The following is a 21,930-nucleotide window of genomic DNA, read 5'->3' on the forward strand; positions in this document are numbered from 1 at the left end:
TATGTTAATCTCATGGCATTGTACGTAGGGCAGTGAATTGCTAGGAATACTTTTTGGGGGGACTAGGAGAACATATGCTGCATTTGTGTGAAGGAATAAGTGTGTTTTATAAAACTAACAGCTCAGAGCAGTAAGTCACCATCAGCAGAGGGACAAGAATGCAGTGAGACCTGCTGGTGTGGGCAGGGGGCCTGGGAGAGGGGAGGGTATCCAGGCAGGGACGGGAAGACTTTCACATGTCATTTCCTCTGCAGTCTTCACAGTCATCCACAAGGCAGGAAAAGCAGGAAAAGCGGGTATTATTCCCACAGTGCCTAGTGCCAGGGGAGACCTTAACAAGATCTTCCATGTCCCAATCCAGGGATTTTCTACCATATCACTCTGATTCATATGTTTATTCATAAAAGACAAGTAAAGCATCAAAATATATCAGCTATCACTATTTATGAAACAAAAACATTTTCTTTCCTACAGCATGAAGGCCCAGGACCAGGTCATTATGACTTGAAAATACCTTCAGCAAGTTCTGTAACTTCTTGTTTTCAATCCAGAGTACCTCGATTCTTGCCTGCCTGTTCAGTAAGTGTCCTAAAAGACAGACACAGTTGTAGGTTTTGTGGCTGATGCGGGGGGTGGAGTGGGCATTGCGAATGGGATGGGGGCAGAAGAGTTATATACAATTCTAGTGTGCAAGTGTGTGTGCTAAGTCGCTTTAGTTGTGTCCTACTTATTGTGACCCTGTGGACTATAGTCCACCAGGCTCGTCTGTCCAGGGGATTCTCCAGGCGTGAATACTAGAGTGGGTTGCCATGCCCTCCTCCAGGGGAACTTCTCAAACCAGGGATCGAACCTGCGTCTCTTATGTCTCCTGCATTGGCAGGCAGGTTCTTTACCACTGGCACCACCTGGGAAGCCCCACAGTTCTAGTGTTTATACATTAAGATTGCTCGATAAGGCAGCAGAGTATCGAGCTCACTAGATAAGCCCTCGGTCAGCTTCAGGCTCAAAGTGACTCCAGGCCCAAAGACCATGGCTGAATTATGAGTCCAGTTGAGAACAGCCAGCACAGTGATTAGCCATCAACATTATGTCCTGGCTGCTTTGTGGGGAAACCCCTCTAACGAATAGAGGCCAGCAGTGGGCCCGTACAGAACTGCCCTGCTCTATGTGTGTGCCTTCTGGGAACAGAAAGTCATAGCAGAAACATTATCTTTGAACCAAAGGAGACCATTGAGTCCTGACCCATCACCCTGCCCCCAAGGACTCAGGACAGACAGGAAAGAGGCTCAAGTCCATGGAGATATATACGGAGGTAGATTCTGGGAGGGTGTAAGAGCCTCAGAGGCCTGCTGCTGCTGCTGCTAAGTCGCTTCAGTCGTGTCCGACTCTGTGCGACCCCATAGACGGCAGCCCACCAGGCTGCCCCGTCCCTGGGATTCTCCAGGCAAGAACACTGGAGTGGGTTGCCATTTCCTTCTCCAATGCATGAAAGTGAAGAGTGAAAGTGAAGTCACTCAGTTGTGTCTGACTCTTGGCAACCCCATGGACTGCAGCTTTCCAGGCTCCTCCGCCCATGGGATTTTCCAGGCAAGACTACTGGAGTGGGGTGCCATTGCCTTCTCCGTCAGAGGCCTAGAGGAGACCAAGAAAGATGGCGGAAGCTCAACATGGAGCTTATGAAAGTGGCTTGGGTTGTTTGTTTAATTATTTAAAGTTTTCATTCCTGTGGCCTTGTTGTTCCTCAGTCTGAAAGTTCCCCAGACTCACTGGTTTGTAGCCTGATTTGAGATGTTAATTGGGTCTTTCTCTGGAGGAAGATTGGGGAGGCCTCACCAGAAAGACTTCCTGGTAGCTCAGACGGTAAAGCATCTGTCTACAATGTGGGAGACCTGGGTTCAATCCCTGGGTTGGGAAGTTCCCTGGAGAAGGAAATAGCAACCCACTCCAGTACTCTTGCCTAGAAAATCCCATGGGCGGAGGAGCCTGGTGTCCATGGGGTCACAAAGAGTTGGACACGACTGAGCGACTTCACTTTTCACCGGAAAGACTAAAAGCAGACAGACAGCTGGAGGCTAGTGGTTCCCTCCAGCAGCTCTTCACACCCTAGTGGCACGATCACAATCCAAACAGATTTTCATCCAAGCTCACGCGGCTGAGCTTCTTCAGGAAGTTGGAGTCATGCTAACCAAAATCCCAAGAGACTGATGGAGAAGCCGGAAGGTAGTGGTATTCCTTTACAAGTGTCCAGCGAGGGGGCTGGTGTCTGGAGCCACTGCTCCGTGGAGCATCTCCCCTTGTAGGAAACTCGGAAGGAGGCCAAAAAACAGCGGAGTAAGCTTGGTAGCAGTGACATCAGGGCTGGGGGACAGAGCCGGATGTTCTCAAGGTCTGAGGACTGCAGCTGGCAGCTTCCTGAAGGATGGCCTTTCGGGGTCCAGGCCCCCGAACCTCCTGTTCAGACACTGGCCTTCCTGGACTCCACGCACAGGCAGCTTCCTCATTAACAGCACTAATAAGGGCTTCAGCTTCCTTTGACGTCTGGCCAGGACTTGATTAGATTCCCAAGCTGCTCCTTTGCATTTGGCCATTGAAACATCCTGTCATTTAAAGCAGCTTCTGCAGGCAGCTGATCTCGTGCACCCTGGGCTGACCGCTCTGGTAATCTTGTTTGTACTCTCACTGCTTCCTGCAGAGATAGCAAACTGCAGGGAAGGATGGCAGTGACAAGCTGGTGATAATAGGGACTCATAATAGTGGTAGTAACTGGTGTGTGGAGCGGTGCTTGCTGCCAGCCTGGCAGGTGCTGTCTGTCCCTGGGGGTCCCGGTGAACCTCAAAACCTCATTTGATGGGTGAGGAGTAAGAACCATGCGTCATATCGAGCCATTCATGATAGAACTAGGACTTGAATCCAGGCCTGTCTGACATTAAGACCTTTTCCTTAACCATACATAGAGGTACCGTTGTCTCTCTAACATAAAATTTTGGGGGTATTCAAGAATATTGCGTGCACCTCAGCACAGACAACACTGACCTAAGAAATCAGTGAGAATGACATTCATTGGCATCTTACCACGACATAAGAGGAGCTTGGTTTAAATAATTTGTTGAATAATTTTTCAAGTCATGTATGGGTGTGAGAGTTGGACTGTAAAGAGAGCTGAGTGCTGAAGAGTTGATGCTTTTGAACAGTCATGTTGGAGAAGACTCTTGTGAGTCCCTTGGATAGCAAGGAGATCAAACCAGTCAATCCTACAGGAAATCAGTCCTGTATATTCGTTGGAAGGACTGATACTGAAGCTGAAATTCCAATACTTTGGCCACCTGATATGAAAAACTGACTCATTGGAAAATACCCTGATGCTGGGAAAGACTGAAGGCAGGAGAAGAAGGGGATGACAGGGGATGAGATGGCTGGATGGCATCACTGACTCGATGGACATGAGTTTGAGCAAACTCTGGGAGTTGGTGATGGACAGGGAGGCCTGGTGTGCTGCAGTCCATGGGGTCGCAAAGAATCAGACATGACTGAACTGAACTGAATTTTTCAAGCATTTCATCAAAATGAAAATGGGGCTTTTCAAAATCAGAACTCATCCATCCCTTGAGTCTGAGGTCCACGCGCGCCTTGGTGGTGCTGCACGTCACTCTGTACTGGGGAAGATGATGGGAATGCAGGAGTTTGGGCTTCTGAGGTCAACTGTTCAGGTTCAGAATCCATCCTCTCTGACCCATGACCACTAGCGTGAAGTCACTGGGGGCGCTGGCATTTGCAGGGACGGGGTGCCCCAAAGAGAGTATGTCCTGAGGTGTGGGGGGAGAGTGAGCCCACCTCCCCTGGGCTGTCGCTTGCTTGTCTGACCTTCTCTCAGCACCTCTGCAGCCTTGGGGAGAGCCGGGGATAGGAGCAGGCCTCCTGGGACAGGAGCCGAGGACAGGCTCCAGTTCTCAGGTGCACAGGCCTCAGCCCAGACCACTGCAGCCCTCGTCTCCCTCTGTGGGAATTTGCCAACCACGCCTGAATCCACAGCCAAGCTCAGGAGGCTCTAGGTTCTGGTGTCACTATATCATCACTTCCTGTTCTCTGCTGTGTTTTCAGAAAACCCCGGGCCCAGGAGCATATACAGCTTCAGCGCAATTCCCCAAGCAGCCCCGCACCATAGCCAAAATGGGCCGAGAACATAGCCTTTTCTTCAATAACACAATTGGCTTTTAAAATAAATAAACCCCACCTTGGCCCTAAGCAACTCTTGAGTTTTAGTAAGTTCTATTTTGTCTCCTCTTTAGGAGAGTTTGACCACAGACCATATTCGATTGCCTGGCCTGACTGCCCAGCCCACTTATCTGGAATAGTTCCAGCAAAACGTCCAGTTCCCTCTCAGAAGTCTCCCGGTTTGAACAGTAAATTATATGCCCTCTCTGTGTATTGTCAGAGGCTGTGTCCCCAGAGGCTGGGTCCCTGGCCTGCTCTCACAGCACCTGGACGGGCCCTGAGATGTCCGCTGGGCTCTGTGCCGCCTTGGGCTCTCTAGCTGAGTCTCCCCTGCACTGAGGTTGTCATTCCTCCTGGACTCCTGGACGCTTCAACAAGGGCCATCCTGAACTTGACCGGAACCCAATAGTTTTTTCTTTATCTCATCTCCCTGAACAGAACAATATTGCTTCAGCCTGATGAGCATTTGTGGTTTCAAGTTAACAAAAATATTTTGACGATATGCTCCAGGCAAAGCGCTGTGCTGGGGGTGGGGAGTGGGGGTGAAGACAAAGATGAACGAAGCATGTGACTGAAGTTAGGGTGGGTTAAAGGGGAGACAGGCCAGAAAGGTAGTTTGGAATAGTTTCTGGCTCAAGGAAGGCTTTGAGAACCGTGCCCAGAACCTCTTCCTGGTTACCTTGTGTGTACGGCTCAGGGGTGGCTGCCATGTGGACGGTAGTCACACTGGGAAGACACACCCTAGGCTCAGGAAACTGCGAGATCACTGCGGCCAGTGCATGGAGGAGCGATCCTGACCCTCCCCAGGCGCTCGGAGCAGAGACAGGGCAGCACCGCCCCAGTGGAGAAGGGTGGCTGCGTGCGGCCGGCAGCTTGGCTGGCACCCCTGGGACCAGGAGACTGAGACAGGCAGAGAGGAGAGGGAAGAAGGTGGAGGGCAGGGAGCCCCTTTTTGAGTGAAACGCAGGAAGAGATGTTTGCTGGAGGGGAACAGAGGGAGACAGGCCCAGCTAGAGAGCTAGAGTGGAGGGTGCAGGCGGAGCAGGAGGGGGTTGGGCAAGGCGCAGATCACAGGCCCAGCAGTCAGTCCCACTCAGGGACTCCAGCCAGGGCATGGGCTCGGGAAATGATGTCAGGAGAAAGGAAGGATGGGGAGACTACAGAGTCATTCATCAGTAATAGGAAGGAATCTTTTAAACTAAAAGAAAAAGAAAATCTAATATAAATCCTTATATTTTATTATATTGAGAAAAACCCACTTCTCTAGTCTTATAAATACCATTGTAAAGTAGGCGTTGGGGACAAGGAAGGGGAGGCCTGCATCTCCCATCTGGGTTTATCCACGTTTTGCTTTTATGGAAGAAATTCCCTGCACTGCGTTCCTTCAGAGCAGAAAATGGCCCCTTGGAGGATGAGGCGGCCGCCTCGGGTGGCTGCTCTTGCCCCACTTTGATCAGCAGATGGCCACGGGGCAGTTTTCTTCTCCAAGTGGGTCAGAGGCCCCTGCAGGATCAGAAGGCAGCACTGGTGGTTCTGATGGAGGGCGTTTTCTCCAGGAGCAGTGGGCCAGGTTGTGCCTGCTGCACAGGGCAGTGGGGGCAGGGCTCTAGAAGGAGCAAGGTGAGCGGTGATCACATCTGTTTGGGGGCTTGTGGGTGGAAGGTCAGGGGAGCCCTCACGCTGGCAGGGGCAGGAGGGAGGCTGTGCTGCACGTCTGTGGGGGTATCTCCAGACAGCAGTGTGAGTCGGGGTGTGAGCGGGAGTGGGTCCTTTCCCTCCTTCAGCCTCCCGCTGTTTCTCCCTCAGGCCAGCTGCCTTGGTCCTAACACAGCTTTCTGTTCATGTCACCCTCTAAAGAATGTCACCAGCCCCTCCTGATTCCCCTGCTGGGTTCCCAGGAGAGAGAATCTAGTTGGCTAGCTTGGGTCAGGGGTCCGCCCTGGCCCCTCCAGATCTGGCCAGGAGGGCCTCGGCCTCTGGGGCAGACAGACACAGCTGCAAGGGCCCAGCTATGCCATGTGTGTAGTTGGGGTGGAGGGCAGCTCTCCTATGTTCTAGAAGAGAATGAAGACCCTTTCAGCATAAGAAGCGGGGCATGTCTCTTGCCTGGTCTGCAAGAAGGGGGTTTGGGAGGCCTGCTGGGATGTCAGCTGGAGGTGGAACAGCAAGAGAACATTCTGCAGGGCCACCTGGACACCCTTGAGTCTTGAGTCTGCACTAACGTCGCCCTTGGCTCCTGTGGCTTCCATCGTCTGTCTGGAGCCGGGGGGATCCCAGCTCTGTCCTCCCTAGCAGCCTTGCCCCCTGTCCGTGACACAGCTCTCTGCTTCCTCTGTGACTCGGGTGATACGACAGAAGCTGTGCCCTAGGTACTAGCAGCAGGGCTGGCTGCACCCGGTAGTGAGGAGAGCAGGGTTTGCTTCCCCTCTTTGACAGCTTCTGGCCTTTTAAATAGTACTTCATACAGGTAACGGGAGGCTTTCCCAAATAGCCCGGAGGGATTCTGGGTGGCTTTTTCCTGCCACGAGCCTAAAACCGGGACAGTGTTTGAAAAGCAGGGCCTCTTCCTGTCTTTTCCAACATGGAGAGACTGGACAGATCTGGGTTGACTTTGAGCTTGAGCTCCGAGACGGGATATTAACATCTAGCAGCTACAGCCACTGTGCGCATCCAGTGACAGGTCCAAACTGAGTTAGAAAAGCCCAGAGATGGAAGGGAATGTGGTGTTTATCCCACATCCCCGAGTGGCCTTCTCTCCAGGGTCCCTCTGCCCTCCTGCATGGACCACTGTGATGCTTGCTTCTCGAGGTCCCTGCCCTGGCTTCCCTGAGTATCCCTTGGTCTCTCCCCTCCCACTCACATGCCCCAGTTGCCCTGGGAATTTGGCTTCAACCTAATTGAAGGGAATGGCTTGTCTTCGCTGCAAATATCATCTGCTGTTGCCCTGTGAAATTCCCTCCGCCCTGAGTCAGAGCATGTCAGAAGTCACCACACTGATGGGGACAGCTTGTCTCCTCTGTTCTCTTCTCCTCTTTCCCTCCTCCTCATCCCCACTATGAACCCCCCCCCCACCCCGCCTCACTGCTTTCTAGGCCCACAGAGGACACCTTCCAGACCCAGAGACCAAGGGCCACAGGTTGCTCAGGTGACCGGCCCTGCCTCCAGCACCACCTCTCACTTGCTCGGTGCCACCCGCCTCAAAACAGCACGAGCTGCCTGGGCTCTAATCCCCAAGCCTAGAATCACTTTGGAAGCCCTGTTATCTTGAAAACACACTCCACAAGTTCCATATCAGTTGTTCTAAGCTGCATTTTAGAATCCCCTGGGGAGACTTTAAAAATCTCACAGCCTGGCAATTGCCAGCCATCATCAAACTCATTGGTAGGATTCAGACCCAGTAGTTTTTTCCCCCTGTCCCATCCCCACACCCAGGTGACTGCAGTGATTGGCCAAGATTGAGAATATCTGCTGGGACAGTGTGAAAACACCTATCACCAGTAACTCTAGGTGGGGCTGGAGAAGGCAGCCCACTCCAGTACTCTTGCCTGGAAAATCCCATGGACGGAGGAGCCTGGTAGGCTGCAGTCCATGGGGTTGCTAAGAGTCGGGCATGACTGAGCGATTTCACTTTCACTTTTCACTTTCATGCATTGGAGAAGGAAATGGCAACCCACTCCAGTATTCTTGCCTGGAGAATCCCAGGGACAGAGGAGCCTAGTGGGCTGCCGTCTGTGGGGTCGCACAGAGTTGGACATGACTGAAGTTACTTAGCAGCAGCAGCAGTAGCAGCAGCTAGGTGGGGCCACAGGTAGTCCTCCAACCTGCAAAGATTTAAGATAGGGCCACTGTTGCCCTGAGAAGTCACACTCCGGCTCAGAAGAAGAGATTGGTCCATGGTGGTGTCTGGCTGAGTTCTGAGGGGAGAGGGCAGGGCTGGACCGGACTGAGTGAAGCAGGTTGCTGGAGCATTCTAGTGGAGGCTGTTCTGCATAGAGAGGTGAGCAGGGCCTGAACCCAGCCACTCTTGCCAGCCTGATTCTAGGCTGGGTTTCTTACAGATCTTTGGTTTGGGCCCAAGGGCAGGGCTGCAGGCATGCAGAACCTGCCAGGCCCAAACGGAGGGGTTTGAGCACTGGACTGACAACCACAGGGGCTGGGTAGGCTTGTGGGGGCCACTGCCAGAGACCCAGATCCTGGCCTGGCTCGTCTGCAATCTCCCTGGTGAAGACGTGACTGTGGATGGTAGGATGAGCCAGGGCTGACAGAGGCCTGGATGTTGAGGGTGGCAAGTAAGCGACAGGGGTCAGGGACAGAAAGAGGAGGAGCCAGAGGAAGGGGAGGCCCATGGGGTGGACACGTGAAGACCTTAGCAGGTCTTCGCGTTGCCTTAATGATGACACCCTTGGCCGTATCAGAGCCCAGCAAAACAGGAGAGAGAGGGGCTCAGAGAGGCCCATCCAGCAGTGGAGGGAGGTGGCAATGTGGCTGCTTTGGGGCAGAGTGTAGCTTAGTCCCTGAGAACTGTAGGCAGCAAGCAGGGCTCTGGCCCCGTGACATTACATCTCCGGGCTTGGCGGGAGGCAAGGAGGCAGGGACCTGTTGCCCCCCACTTAACTGAGCAGCCTGGGAGGGGGCACAGTCACAGCTATTCAGGCTTCTGATCACCAGCCCCTCCTGGGCTGGGCATGGGAGCTGGACTGCAGAGTACCCCCATGCCCAGGGAGCTCACTGACGAAATTATGTGTGTTTGTTTCCAGTGGCTGCTATTACGATTGCCATAGACGTTGGTGCTTAAATCAACACAGATTTATTCTCTTACTGTTCAGGAGGTCAGGGGTCCCCAAATCAGTCTCACTGGGCTAAAGTCAGGGTGGTGTTATTGTTCAGATACTCAGTCGTGTCCGACTCTTTGCGACCTCATGGACTGCAGCACGCCAGGCTTCCCTGTCCATCAGCATCTCCTGGAGCTTGCTCCAGCTCATGTCCATTTAGTCAGTGATGCCATCCAACCATCTCATCCTCTGTCATCCCCTTCTCCTGCCTTTAGTCTTTCCCAGCATCAGGGTCTTTTCTAATGAGTCGGCTCTTCGCATCAGGTGGCCAAAGTATTGGAACTACAGCATCAGTCCTTCCAACAACTATTCAGGATCGATTTCTTTCAGGATTGACTGGTTTGATTTCCTTGCAGTCCAAGGGACTCCCAAGAGTCTTCAACACCATAGTTCAAAAGCAGCAATTTTTCGGCGCTCAGCCTTCTTTATGGTCCAACTCTCACATCCATACACAACTACTGGGAAAACCATAGCTTTGACTATACAGACCTTTGTTGGCAAAGTAATGTCTCTGCTTTTTAATACACTGTCTAGGTTTGTCATAACTTTTCTTCCAAGGAGCAAGTGTCTTTTAATTTTGTGGCTGCAGTCACCATCTGCAGTGATTTTGGAGCCCAAGAAAATAAAAGTCTGTCACTGTTTCCATTGTTTCCCCACGTATCTGCCATCAAGCGATGGGACAGGATGCCACGATCTTCGTTTTTTGAATGTTGAGGTTTAGGCCAAGTTTTTCACTCCTCTTTGCCCTTCATCAAGAGGCTCTTTAGTTCCTCTTTGCTTTCTGCCGTAAAGGGTGGTGTCATCTGCGTATCCTTGCCTGAGGCCAGTGTTGGATTGTGGGCTCTGGGATTGTAAGAGCTGGGATCTACTGAAGAATGGGTGAATTTCCCAATGCCTACTATAGTGTTAACACACAGATGCTTACTGAATACTGTACTTTATTGAGGTATAGTTGATACAATATGATGTTTTCCGGTGTACAGTGTCATAATTTACCATTTTTAAAGGTTATGCTCCACTTACAATTATTATGAAATATTGGCTACAGTTCCTGTGTCATATTATATATCCTTATAGCCTATTTATTTTATACACCATTGTTTGTGCCTCTTAATCCTCTACCCCTTCCCTCTCCTCACTGGTAACCACTAGTTGCCGCTCCATATCTGTAAGTCTGTTTCTTTTTTGCTATAGTCACGAGTTTGTGTTAGTTTTTGGATTCCACATATAAGTGATACCATACGTATTTGTCTTTCTCTGTCTGACATATTTCACTGAGCATAATACCTTCCAGGTCCATCCGTGTTTTTGTAAATGCCAAATTTTCACTCTTTTTTATGGCTGAATAGTATTCTATTGTGTAGACATTTTCTTTTGTTTACGGAGGGTTAGGTTGCTTCCATATCTTAGCAATTTAAAAATATATCTATCTATTTATTTATTTATTTGGTTGCAGCATGTGGGATCTAGTTCCCTGACCAGGGACTGAACCTGGGCCCTCTGCAATGGGAGCTCAGAATCTTAGTCACTAGACCACCAGGGAAGTCCCATATCTTAGCAATTGTAAATAATGCTATTTACAATTAGCTGTTGGAGTGCATGTATCCTTTTGAATTAATTTTTCTTTTCAGTTTAGATATATATGCAGAGGAGAATTGCTGGGTCATGTGGTAGTTCTATTTTTAGCTTTTTGAGAGGTCTCCATACTGTTTCCCAGTGGCTCCACCGATTTACATTGCCACCAACAGTGTAGGAGGGTTCCCTTTCGTCCACATCCTTGTCAACATTTGCTATTTGTGTTCTTCTTGATAGTAGTCATTCTAAGAGGTGTGAGGTGATATCTCATTGTGGTTTTAATTTGCATTTCTTTGATTAATGATATTGAGAATCTTTTCATGCGCATATTGGCCATCTGTGTATCTTCTTTGGAGAAATGTCTATTCAGGTTTGTGCCCACTTTTTAATCAGGTTATTTTTTTATGTTGAGTTATATGAGCTGCTTATATATTTTGTATATTAACCCCTTATCGGTCATATCATTTGCAAATATTTTCTTTCGTTCAGCAGGCTATCTTTTCATTTTGTCAATGGTTTCCTTCGCTGTACGAAAGCTTTTGCCTAAGGTCCTGTTTTTAATTTTTTTAATTTTAACTTTTTTAACACCGAAAGCATTTTGTATTGGGGTATAGTTGATTAACGACGCTGTGGTAGTCTCGGGTGAACGCTTGTGATTCTTTTGTCTTAGGAGACAGACCCAAAATACATTGGTACAATTTATGTCAAAGAGTGTTCTACCTACATTTTGTTCTGGGAGTTTTATGGTTTCTGGTATTACATTTAGGTCTTTAATTCATTTTGAATTTACGTTTGTAAATATGGGGAAAATGTTCTGATTTTATTATTTTACATGTAGCTATCTACTTTTCCCAGCACCACTTACTGAAGAGATGGTCTTTCCCTCATTGTATATTCTTCTTTGTCTTAGATTAATTGCCCGTAAGTTTATTTCTGGGCTATTTTTAAAAATATTAATTTTTATTTATTTATTTGGTTGTGCCAGATCTTGGTTGCATGGCATGTGAACTCTTAGCTGTGGCATGTACAGTCTAATTCCCTGACTGGGGATTGGATCCCAAACCCCTACATTGGCAGTTTTAGCTACTGGACAACTAGGGAAGTCCCTGGGCTCTCTTTTTGTTCCACTGATCTGTGTGTCTGATTTTTGTGCTAGCATACTGTCTTGATTATTGAAACTTTGTAGCATAGTTCATGCATTGGAGAAGGAAATGACAACCCACTTCAGTGTTCTTGCCTGGAGAATCCCAGGGACTTGGGAGCCTGGTGGGCTGCCGTCTATGGGGTCGCACGGAATCTGACGCGACTGAAGTGACTTAGCAGCAGCAGCATAGTCTGAAGTCAGGGAGTACGATACCTCCAGTTTTGTCCTTTCTCAAGATTGTTTTGGCTATTAGGCGTCTTTCCTGTTTCATAACGTCTTTTATATTATGGAAGTTCCTTTTATTTTGAACCACAAAGAATTGTCTGGGGAAGGACTGTTAGCCTAAATAACCTCAGCCATTTTTGGTGTTTGGTACTGACAAAAGTCATCTGAAATGAATTAAGTTTTTTGAAAGAGAAGGTAAAAAAACTTATTACTGATTTTAGAAATCATTCCTGGAAGGTGGACCTTAAGACTGCAGATGTTAGATGTTATAAACAAGCTCTGTAAGATCACTTAAAAAGCAGTCACGTTTGACGTTCCCCGGCAGTCCAGTGGTTAGGACTTGGCACTTTCACTGCCATGGGCCCAGGTTCAGTCCCTGGTTGGGGAACTAAGATCCCACAAGCTGTGAAGCCTGGCCAAAAATTTTTTAAAAGTAAAAAAAAGTCACCTTAATAGTTACATTATGGGGAATGGGGGTTGGGTGGGTGGACAACGCCCCTAATATTTTTAGAAGTAAATAATATGTGGCTTCTAATATGTGGCTCCAGGGGCCACATTATTCCAAAAATTTAAATATGCCCCATCTTATATGGAAATGAAAATGAAGCTTCTGGAAAGTTGTTTAATGATGCATGTATCTATAGTGTAGATGAAGATCCTAACGGTGAAGATATGTGTTTTTTTTTTTGGCTGTGCTGGGTCTTCGTCATGGCGCATGAGCTTTTCATTGCTGCGCATGGACTTTCTCCAGTTGCAGCGAGTGGGGTCTACTTTCTTGTTGTGTTGTGTGGGCTTCTTATTGTGATGGCATCTCTCATTGTGGAGCATGGGCTCTAGGTGTGTAGGCTTCGATAGTTGTGTTGCAAGGACTCAATAGTTGCAACATGTGGGCTTGGTTGCCCCACGGCATGTGGGATCCTAATTCCCCCACCAGGCATCAGACCCCAGTCACCTGCATTGGCAGGCGGATTCTTAACCACTGGCCACCAGGGAAGTCCCTCTAAAATAATTTATAAAATGAGATTAAGCATACATACAGTTTTATTAAGAGAATACAATGAATTAAGAACAACTGTAGGCCCTTGAACAGCCATGATATACTCAGGAGGGCTGTTGGGACCTGGGGACAAGGAGCTGGGGAATACACCTATGCTGTGATCTGTACACAGCGAAGGGATCCATCTCAGGCATCAGAGCTGACACCTGAGGCCAGCTGGTCTTTGCCGCGGTGTCCCCACGCCTGCTCTGGTCCCTGTTTCAGCATACATGTGCTCCTCCTCTGGTTGGCAGGTGTCCCAGGAAGAATGCAGTAGACGAGGTTGTCACATGCAGACTGCCTGCATGTCAACCACTGCCCTGGAGCATGGGGGTCTTTGGGCAAGTCACCTCACCTTCTTGCACTGACTTTCTGCAAGATGGGCTTTTGCTGCACCCACCTGTGCCCCTTTGCCTCTGGTCAGAGCTCCTCCCCCTAAAGGTGGGTACCCTGGCACATGCCCCCCAAAGGCTGGTCTCCAGGTGCACACTGAGAGGAGAGTGTGCCTCTCTGGGAATGGGCGGAACCACTAGGAAGAGACACACCCAAGGTCCCTTAAGTCATGAGGGGTCATTGCAAGGACCAGGGAAAGGATTCAGATGGGAATCTCAATCTCAGGCTGCAGGAGCTGGAAAGGTTGGGACAGAGTCAGTGAAGCTCTTGGGCTTCCATCATTTTCTGCCCCCTTGAAAATGGGTATCCATTTCTCTTTGGAGCTCTCTGTCTTTACAGAGATTCATCTGTTCTGCATTTTTTAATCTTCCTGACTCTTCCAGCCAGCTCGTGTGTGTGTGTGTGTGTGTGCTAAGTCACTTCAGTTGTGTCCGACTCTTTGTGACCCATGGATTTTGGCCTACTAGGATCCTCCAGGCCAGAATACTGGAGTGGGTTGCCATGCTCTCCTCCGGGGATCTTCCGACCCAGGGATCGAATCCGTGTCTCTTACGTCTCCTACATTGGCAGGCAGGTTGTTTACCACTAGTACCACCTGGGAAGCCTCCAACCAGCTCCTCGCCTTTCTTTCTGACCTGCAGCTTCTACTGCTTTTCAACCTCTGCTCCAACCATGAACTGCCTTTTCTTTTAAAATTAATTTTAGTGTGTTTTTGTATCATTTAAAAAATACAATTTATGATTTTGCCACACCATGCAGCATGTGGGAATCTTAGTTCCTTAACCAGGGATCAAACCCATGCCCCCTGTAATGGAAGCACAGAATCATAACCACTGGACTGCCAGGAAAGTCCCCAAACTGCTTCTTTCTCCGACCACATTGACACCTCAGAGGCCAGACCCTCTGCAGCCTTCAGCACTGTCAATGTCATGAAGGGCCAAGAAAGGGAGAGGAGCTGTTCCAGATGAAAGGAAACTAGAGACATGACAGCTAAGGGGAGTATGGGATCTTGGGTTGGGGGAAGACAGTGCTTCAAAGAACAGTGGTGACAAACTGGCATATGAATGGGAGAGGAGAGAAAATACTGGGTCAGGGTAAATGCCTTCGTTAACTGTGCTGTGGGTACGTAAGACAAGAGCCTTTGTTCTTCACAAAAACACACTGAATTATTAAGGGGTAAAGGGGCATGATTTATGCAACCTATTCTCAAACGGTTCGGGTTGGGACGGTGAGGGGAGAAACATTTTTAAAAGAGGCCCACAGTGGCTGACTTCTTGCCAAATTCCAAAGAGATGGTTAAGAGGGGAAGACGGTGAGAGTGTGAGGGAGGAGGGGGAGTCACGGCAGGCTGGGGGCCTCTCCGCTGGGGGCCCCTGCCACCTCTTGGATGGTGGGCCGGTGCACAGAGGAGGAACTTTGGTTCTGGAAACCACCCATGGCCCAATCAGCTGGTGGGCAGGCCAGGGGGGTCACATCACCTGCTGCACAGCTCCTGTGGTGACCTTTTCTTGTTTCTGGTTTGCCTGGTGTCTTGAGAACACTCTTGCTTTTGGGTGACTTTCCAGCTTCTTGAGTGATCTGTTTCAGAAACCACCTCCCTGGCTGCAGAAAGGGCGAGGGCAGCAGGCAGCATGGGTTGTTCTCCCCTAGAAGTGTGGGTCTTGGGCCATAGGCTGCAGCTGCTGGTGAAATGGGGTGGGCGGGGGGTGGGGTTCTGCCCCTGTGACACTTCAGCAGAGGATTCCTGGTGATACATGTTTCCATGGATCCCAAAGGGGTCATTCTGCTGCCTCGGTGACAGGTGCTGCCTGCCTCTCTCCCATCCGGTGAGCTGGGGCGGGCTCCATGGGCAGGGACATTATGCTCTGCTTGGCTGTGTTCCAAGCTGTGAGCAGAGGCACCATAACTGCATCACCTTTCACGGGGACAAAACCCACTTCCCTAGGTTGTTGACTACCAGAGGAGCAGTGTCAGAGTTCACAGATAAGTGCCTTATACCAGTATGGTGCAGGGAGAATGTTAGGATTGTCACTGTCATCAAGAGCCAGGACAGGAGCCTCACAGTGTACCATAAAGTGGCAATGATAGGGAAGGGCAAGGGTGGGTGCCAATTCTGTTGTCTGTCTTCTCCAGCGGGACCTCCCAGGTCCCAGGACCATCTCACCCAGGGCCCAGGAGGGCTTGAGGGAGTTAATGGGCTGATGCAGGGTCTCAGAAGGGGCCCGTTACTGCTCACCCAGAGCTCCAGCTGCGCAAGCAGCCAGATTTCGTGTCCGGAGGCCCATGTCCTCTGGTCACAGCTGATTGTCATTAGAAGCCCATGGAAAAATGAGTGGGACCAACAGGATCCTCACACCCAAGAATCTAAGCTAAGCTGTGTAGAGGGGCTGCAACCAGGGTATGTGGATTGAATGCAGTCCTTTGGGAGCATCTCTGAGTGAGCAAAGGCAGCCAGCAGGGAGAGGAGGAGGGAGCAGGCGGGGGCAGGGAAAGTCATCATATGGTATCCAGTGGTTATCATGGCACTGTTCTAGGCTCTTTCTGTGTTTTTCTCACTAATCATCAGGACAGTCCACAAAACAGACACTATTCCAGGATTATTCTTTACAGATCAGAAGACAGGCAAAGAGAGGGTTGGTAACTTCTCAAGGGCATGGGGCCAGCCAGGGGTACACTGGGCCTTCGAGCTCACTCTGGGTACTGACTCCATCACCAAAGACAGATACGTAGCTGCTCTGGCCCCAGATCTGTGCCCTGCAGTCCCTGCTTTAGGGCTCCAGGAAACCCCCCTTCCCTCTTTTCCTAGAGCTACTTTCAGTGGGTCTCTGCTTTTTTTGCAACTGAAAGCTTGATGAAAACTCCAGAAAGGAATTTCTGGCATGGGATACTTTCCCAGTAGGACCTCCCTAACTTCCAGAACCCAAGTCGGCACCATGTGGGTTGGTCTGACACATCACTGATGCTTGAGACTCTCTGACTGTGGGTTGTCATCAAAAGCTGGCAGCATGGGCTGGGGGAGATTTGTTTAGCTGGATGCTTCCCAAGCAAGGCCAAGGAATATTTGCACAGTGACAACATCTGAGAGCTCCAGTAGGGTAGGGGGTGTGTCTACAACAATGAGCACTTTGGTACCAGAAAGGAGTCTGAGTGGTGGTGGCTGAAATTCCATTCATACTTGTGCCTGCAGATAAACACTGTTAACACCACGGCTGTGGGCTAGAGGTTCATGCCTGTGACGGTGAGACCTTGAGTCTTGTCCCAGAACTCCAGCCATTGTTCTGGTGTGATGGGTTGGATACAAGACTGGCTCCTCCCTCTCCAGGGATGGCTCAAGTGTGAATGAGGGGTCTGTGGACCTGTAACTGGAGGTCAGGGAATGCCTGGCTTTCCACCACTGCCTGACTTTCCAACATCTGACCAACAAAGCCTTCCTCAGAGCCAGGAAAGCCTCCCCTCCCCACCCCTCTCCAGATTCCTACCATTCTCTTCCTGGTAGGACTAGCTTTTCTAGATCTTTCTGCCAGGCAGGCAAGTGACACCATCTATAGCCTAGATGAAAAGGGGAAGTGTTAGTTGCTTAGTCGTGTCCAACTCTTTGTGACGCCATGGACTGTAGCCCACTAGGCTCTTCTGTCCATAGAATTCTCTGGGCAAGAATAGTGGAGTAGACAGCCATTCCCTTCTCGAGGAGATCTTCCCGACCCAGGGATTGAACCTGGGTCGCCCACGTTGCCGGTGGATTCTTTACGGTCTGAGCCACCAGGGAAACCCCCTCTGTGGCCTGTAGCAGGCTTTTAATTCTCACCCAGGGGGCCTGAGCTGGGGGTGAGGCTGTGAGACTAGCAATTTGTTACTAATTGTTAAACCACTAAAGACTAAAGGTGTTTTCTAAAAAGTACCAGAGGGAAATCGAAGCTGGGCACCCAGCAGCTCCTGGAAGGGCCCTTCCTCACCAGAATAGCAAAACCATGACCTGACCACAGGGCTGAGGGGCGGGGTGGAGGAGGCCAGGGTGCTGAGTGGGCAGCTCTGTCTAGGCCAGCCCCGAGAGCCAGGGGGAAGCCTTAGGGTGGATGGGTGCAGCCTTGGGTGTCTTACCAGATAATCCCTTGGGGGTGCACTAAGAAAGCAGGGCTTCTGTGTAAATTGTCGTCATCCTTTGATGCACATTTTATAACAGGTGTAATGTATCACAGGCGGCATCACATCTGTTAGAGAACCTGTTTGGACTTAGAGCAGGTGGCTGATCTGGGTGTGGCTTGGACCCTAACCACACACCCCTGCCTCCTGTGTTCTCCCCCAGGTGCTAAAGATGCTCCTGACTGTGCCTTCAGGGCAGTCTCTCCTGTTCAGGCGGCAAGTCCAGCCCTGGCTTCTCCCAGCCCGCCTGAGGGGCAGGTGGCAGGCCAGAACAAGGCCCACTCCAGCCAGCCCTGCCAGGACCCCTCTGCCTTCCCACGCCCACCGCAGTCCTTAGCGCCTACCCCAGGCCCCCATCACCACCTCCTCAGTGGGCCCCTCCCTCTACCCGCCCCCACCTGTGCAGCCCTGCCCTGGCCTCCTCTCCAGGGCTCACTCAAGGCCGGGGGTAACTGGTAGATAAATGAACATGAACACACTGCTTCACACAAACCAGCCTTCCCTTCATGGGTCTCTTTATTCAAGACCTTTGAGCTGTCAGCAACTTGCCCGGCCCTCCGAGGCCTCCCATCAGCAATGAATGCTTCAAGTCAAAATGCAGGTGTTGCTTTGCCTTTCGCATTATCACGGACTCACTACCCACCTCTCTGGGCACCCCAATGTGGACCAATGGCATCTGCTTTTTCTCGTTGAATTTTTTCCCAACAGAATTTCAGAATAAAAATAGATCTCTATCTCATATATATATATATATTTATACACATACATACACACACAGAGCTCCTTCACCCAGGTGGCAGAAGGATCTGGTGGTTTTAGTGTCCCCTGGCCCGGCACGGGAAGGCAAGGAGGTATAGGCTGGTCCTGGTAGCACCTGGGGGGTGTGTGATGCTGAGCCCAGGCCGGGAGGTTGGGGAGGGGGGTGTCCTCCTACAGCCCCTCCCCTCCAAGGAACAGCCCTGGCTCTGACAAACCTGGGCAGCCCTTGCCCAACCTTTCCACACACCTTCAAGTGAGGAACGTACCAGATGGAGCTTTAAAAACTAAACTCAAGGTGCGCATAGGGAATTCCCTGATGGGCCTGTGGAGGCTGACTTCCTGGGGAGAATTCCAAGAGCACTGTGCAGCAGGGCTAGGGAAGCCAGCAGGGAAGACCCAACCCCCTGCCCCTAGGACCCCTGTAGACAAGGGTGTCATGTACACAGAGCCCAACCTGACTAGAGAGGAGGGGCTGGCTCCTCCTGGGGTCTCTAGTCACCTTCCTTGTTTGGCCCCAGGCAGGGGAAACCAAATGGCCAGGGCAGAGCTTGAGTCAGCCAAGAATGGGCTGTGGTTAGTGAAAGATGTTAAGGCTAGTCTCCGTATCATAACCCCCAGAGGCATCTATGTTGTACCCATTGCCCAGAAAGGTAAGCCCTGAAGGAATGAGGTGCTGATGCAAGGTATTCAGGAAGGGCTGAGTCCAGCAGCGACATGTGTATCTTTGGGGCTACAGCCCAGGGCCTAAGGAGGCAGCCAAGGCATGCTTCCAGAGAGATGGGGTGGGCAAAAATGGAAGGTTAGCTAGGGCCAGAACCCAGTTCCCCTGGCCAGACACCAGAGGCCTTAAAGGCACTTGGCAACAGAGGGGGACAAGCATAATAGGGCCCGACAGCCTCATCAGACAAAGGGCCAGGCCAGGCAGCGCCCACTAACTTAAACCTGGGAAAGGCCCCAGAGGCCTAGCCTCTTCCCGCTTGCCAGCAAACCCTCCAGCCATGGCCACTCTGGAGGTGACCTTAGAGTGGGGTGTGAGACCAGGGCCAGGGAGCTCCCTCAGGCACAGAGGCCTGGAGGGCGGTGATGTGCAGCTGGGAGGCTCCCCCACTAGCTCTCAGGGAACCGGTCCAGGAACCATGCCTCTCAGTCACTTAGGTTCAAGCAGACGGTCTTCCAAGGGGCTGAGGAAGGAACCCAGAACTCTCTCGGGCCAGCCAAAGGGCAACTTGTGGGGGTCATCTTTGGTGTTTGGGAGCTGAGGTTTGAGACTAGAGCTTGTGCAAAACTGGGAAACCCAGGGTTAGGGATGTTGAAGGCAGGTACAGTACAGGGGCTTCCAGACAGGTACGGGGGTATGCAAGCCTCAGACTCTGACTGTACGCCTAAACGATACACAGGTACCCTGGGGAGCGGCCCCCTGTTGATGCGCCTGCCAGCTACTTCCTTGCTCACAGACACCACGATGTCCGAGTCCCAACGAACAAGGGATTTGTTTCTGATGCAAATCTGGTCCACCCTGCTCCAGAGGAGCAGCTCTCAGTCCTCACTGGCCCTGGAGGGAGAGCAGGGTCAAGTGGGGGAGGCGAGGAGAACCAGGGTTGCAGCTGGCAGACGTGTTCCCTAGAGATGTATTTCCCTGAGGCCCCGGACCTCCCCTGACCATGCTCCCTACTCCTCGCCTTCGCCTGCCTGCCCCCCACCAGGCCGCTCCCTCCATCCCCGTGGCTGTGGGCAGTGTCAGAGCTCCCTGGGGATGATGGAGAAGGGCAGCACCGGGCTGCTGGCCTCCAGCTCGAGGGCGGTGAGAAAGCAGTCGACAGCGGCCTCGCTCTGGCCCTGGGCTTGCAGCACCTCGCCCAGGCCTTGCCACGCCTCGTGGCAGGTGCTCTGCCTCTCCACGGCGTCCCGCAGCACCTTCTGGGCCAGGCTCTTGTGGCCCAGCCGGCTCAGCATGAGACCCTGGGGAGTAAGCACAGGGTGCGGGGAATGAGGCTGTGCTGGCGGAGAGGCAGTCCTAGCTGTCAGGAACCCTGCACTTCAGGCACTATCAAGGGCCCCTGACCTATGCAAACCCTCCCTGTGTCAGTCCCAGCCAGGCCTCCCAGGTCACCCACTGGGGCAGCTCTGTCCCCTCCTGGTCCCAGGGGATGGCCCTGAAGGTCAGCAGGCCTGGCTTTGAGTCTCCCCTTTACAGCTGAGGGCTCCTGAGCAGGTCACCCTTACCAGAAAATGGGAAAGACCAGTGTGCCCACTTCTGGGGTTGCTGTGAAGTTGACACCACATGTAGGCAAAGCACTTGAACATCGTTGGCATATGTGAGCTCTCAGTCCATGGGTCTGTTACCCTGAGACCCCAAGCTGCACCGTGGCGCTGCCTTCTCCCCAGGGACACATGAAACCAAGGCTTGTGAGGTCCTCAAGCCTGTGCTGGATGGACGGGTCCTGTGCCTGCATCAGGGGCCTGTCTTCCTGGGAAAACAAGCCCATCCCTGCCTTGCCTGGCAGGTGAGGGCCCCAGATGGCTGGGGATCAGGGACAGATGCTGGGTGAAAGGAGGGCCTCTGAGAAGGGGTCAGGGCTGCCTGGGAAGCGTGGCCCTGCTATTTGCCTTCAAGCAAAGTGAAACTGGCACACTGTCCCCTCTACGTCCACTCACACCGGGAAGGGTGTGGGAGGTGGGGGAACAGGGTGGTGAGCAGGAGGGGCCAGGGTCCCCTTTCAATCTCCAGTCTCAGAAAGACTGCTCTGCACCATCCTACCAACCTGTGTCCCAGCCTTCAAAGGTGGCACAGGGGCCAGCCTCTGGCTCAGAGTTGTGAGGTAAAGCCCAAACACTGACTTCCTGGACAGCCGGGGACCAAGAGCTGCCTTCTGTGTGCCTGGAGCCCCCTCTCGGGTGCCCGCCCACTGACGGCCATGTACATTTTTAGCTGGAACATTTTCCTCCTCGCCGCATTCCCCAGAGTTAGGCCCTCTGTTGCTATGGAGACCCACTGGGGAAGACGCACATGCCTGGTTTCAGAAAGTCCTCCGAGGGCTTGGAACACAACCAATTAGCCAAGAGTGAAAGATGGTGCTCAGGAAGCCCTCAGAAAAGCCTGTCAGAGGTGCTGGCTGGAGGTCAGGTATCCAGGGGGCCAGAAGAAAGGGAAGCACTTCAACCCAGGGCAACGCTGTCCCCAGGGGACCACAGGGATGGGGGAGGATGGGGAACCAGGCACAGGATGGAGCCTTAGCAGAGCCCTTGGATCTGGACAGATGAGAGCAATGCTGACTCAGGGCTGCCCAAGACCAGAGAGCAGTGCTCAGCGTGTCCAGCAGGGCTCCGGGCCAAGCTGCTCTGACTGCATGGCCTTGGGATCTGGACCCCGAGCTGCGCATGATAGAACAGGGCCCACAGGGAGGAGGGCAGGAAGGCAAGACAACAGGCCGCCAGACACCAAAATTAAGCACCAAAAATGGACGGTTAGAGCCCGGGAGTGCTGTGCACGGGGGAGCGACGGGGGGGGGGGGGGGGGGGGGGAAGGCCAGTGGGCTGCCCGGGGCGGGGCCGCAGTGGCGTTTACACACACGTTTGCTATGTCCAGCTTCTGTGTGAGATTCCTGTCTGAAAAG

General features: G+C 51.8%; 2 protein-coding genes and 1 non-coding gene across 9 annotated transcripts in view; 2 read left to right on the forward strand and 1 right to left on the reverse strand.

Annotated features, from left to right (window-relative positions):
- The window catches only part of STPG4 (sperm-tail PG-rich repeat containing 4), a 48,896-nt gene extending 30,600 nt beyond the window's left edge, over nt 1–18,296 (forward strand). Inside the window, 3 exon segments of the mRNA XM_042246210.2 lie at nt 475–579; nt 4,099–4,198; nt 4,201–18,296. Coding sequence (XP_042102144.1) covers nt 475–579; nt 4,099–4,198; nt 4,201–4,220 — 225 coding nt within the window. The 3' untranslated portion in view covers nt 4,221–18,296.
- Nucleotides 12,304–12,376, forward strand: TRNAE-UUC (transfer RNA glutamic acid (anticodon UUC)). The gene has a single exon. It is a non-coding gene; the product is annotated as a tRNA-Glu (tRNA).
- The window catches only part of TTC7A (tetratricopeptide repeat domain 7A), a 115,301-nt gene continuing 111,410 nt past the window's right edge, over nt 18,040–21,930 (reverse strand). For all 7 annotated transcript variants that reach the window (XM_042246211.2, XM_027966870.3, XM_042246214.2 and 4 more), the window contains one exon: nt 18,040–20,275. In XM_042246211.2, the coding sequence (XP_042102145.1) occupies nt 19,860–20,275 (416 nt within the window). In that variant the 3' untranslated portion in view covers nt 18,040–19,859. The remainder of the gene's footprint in view (nt 20,276–21,930) is intronic.

This window comes from Ovis aries, chromosome 3 (assembly GCF_016772045.2).
Source record: "Ovis aries strain OAR_USU_Benz2616 breed Rambouillet chromosome 3, ARS-UI_Ramb_v3.0, whole genome shotgun sequence".
Lineage (NCBI taxonomy): Eukaryota > Metazoa > Chordata > Mammalia > Artiodactyla > Bovidae > Ovis > Ovis aries.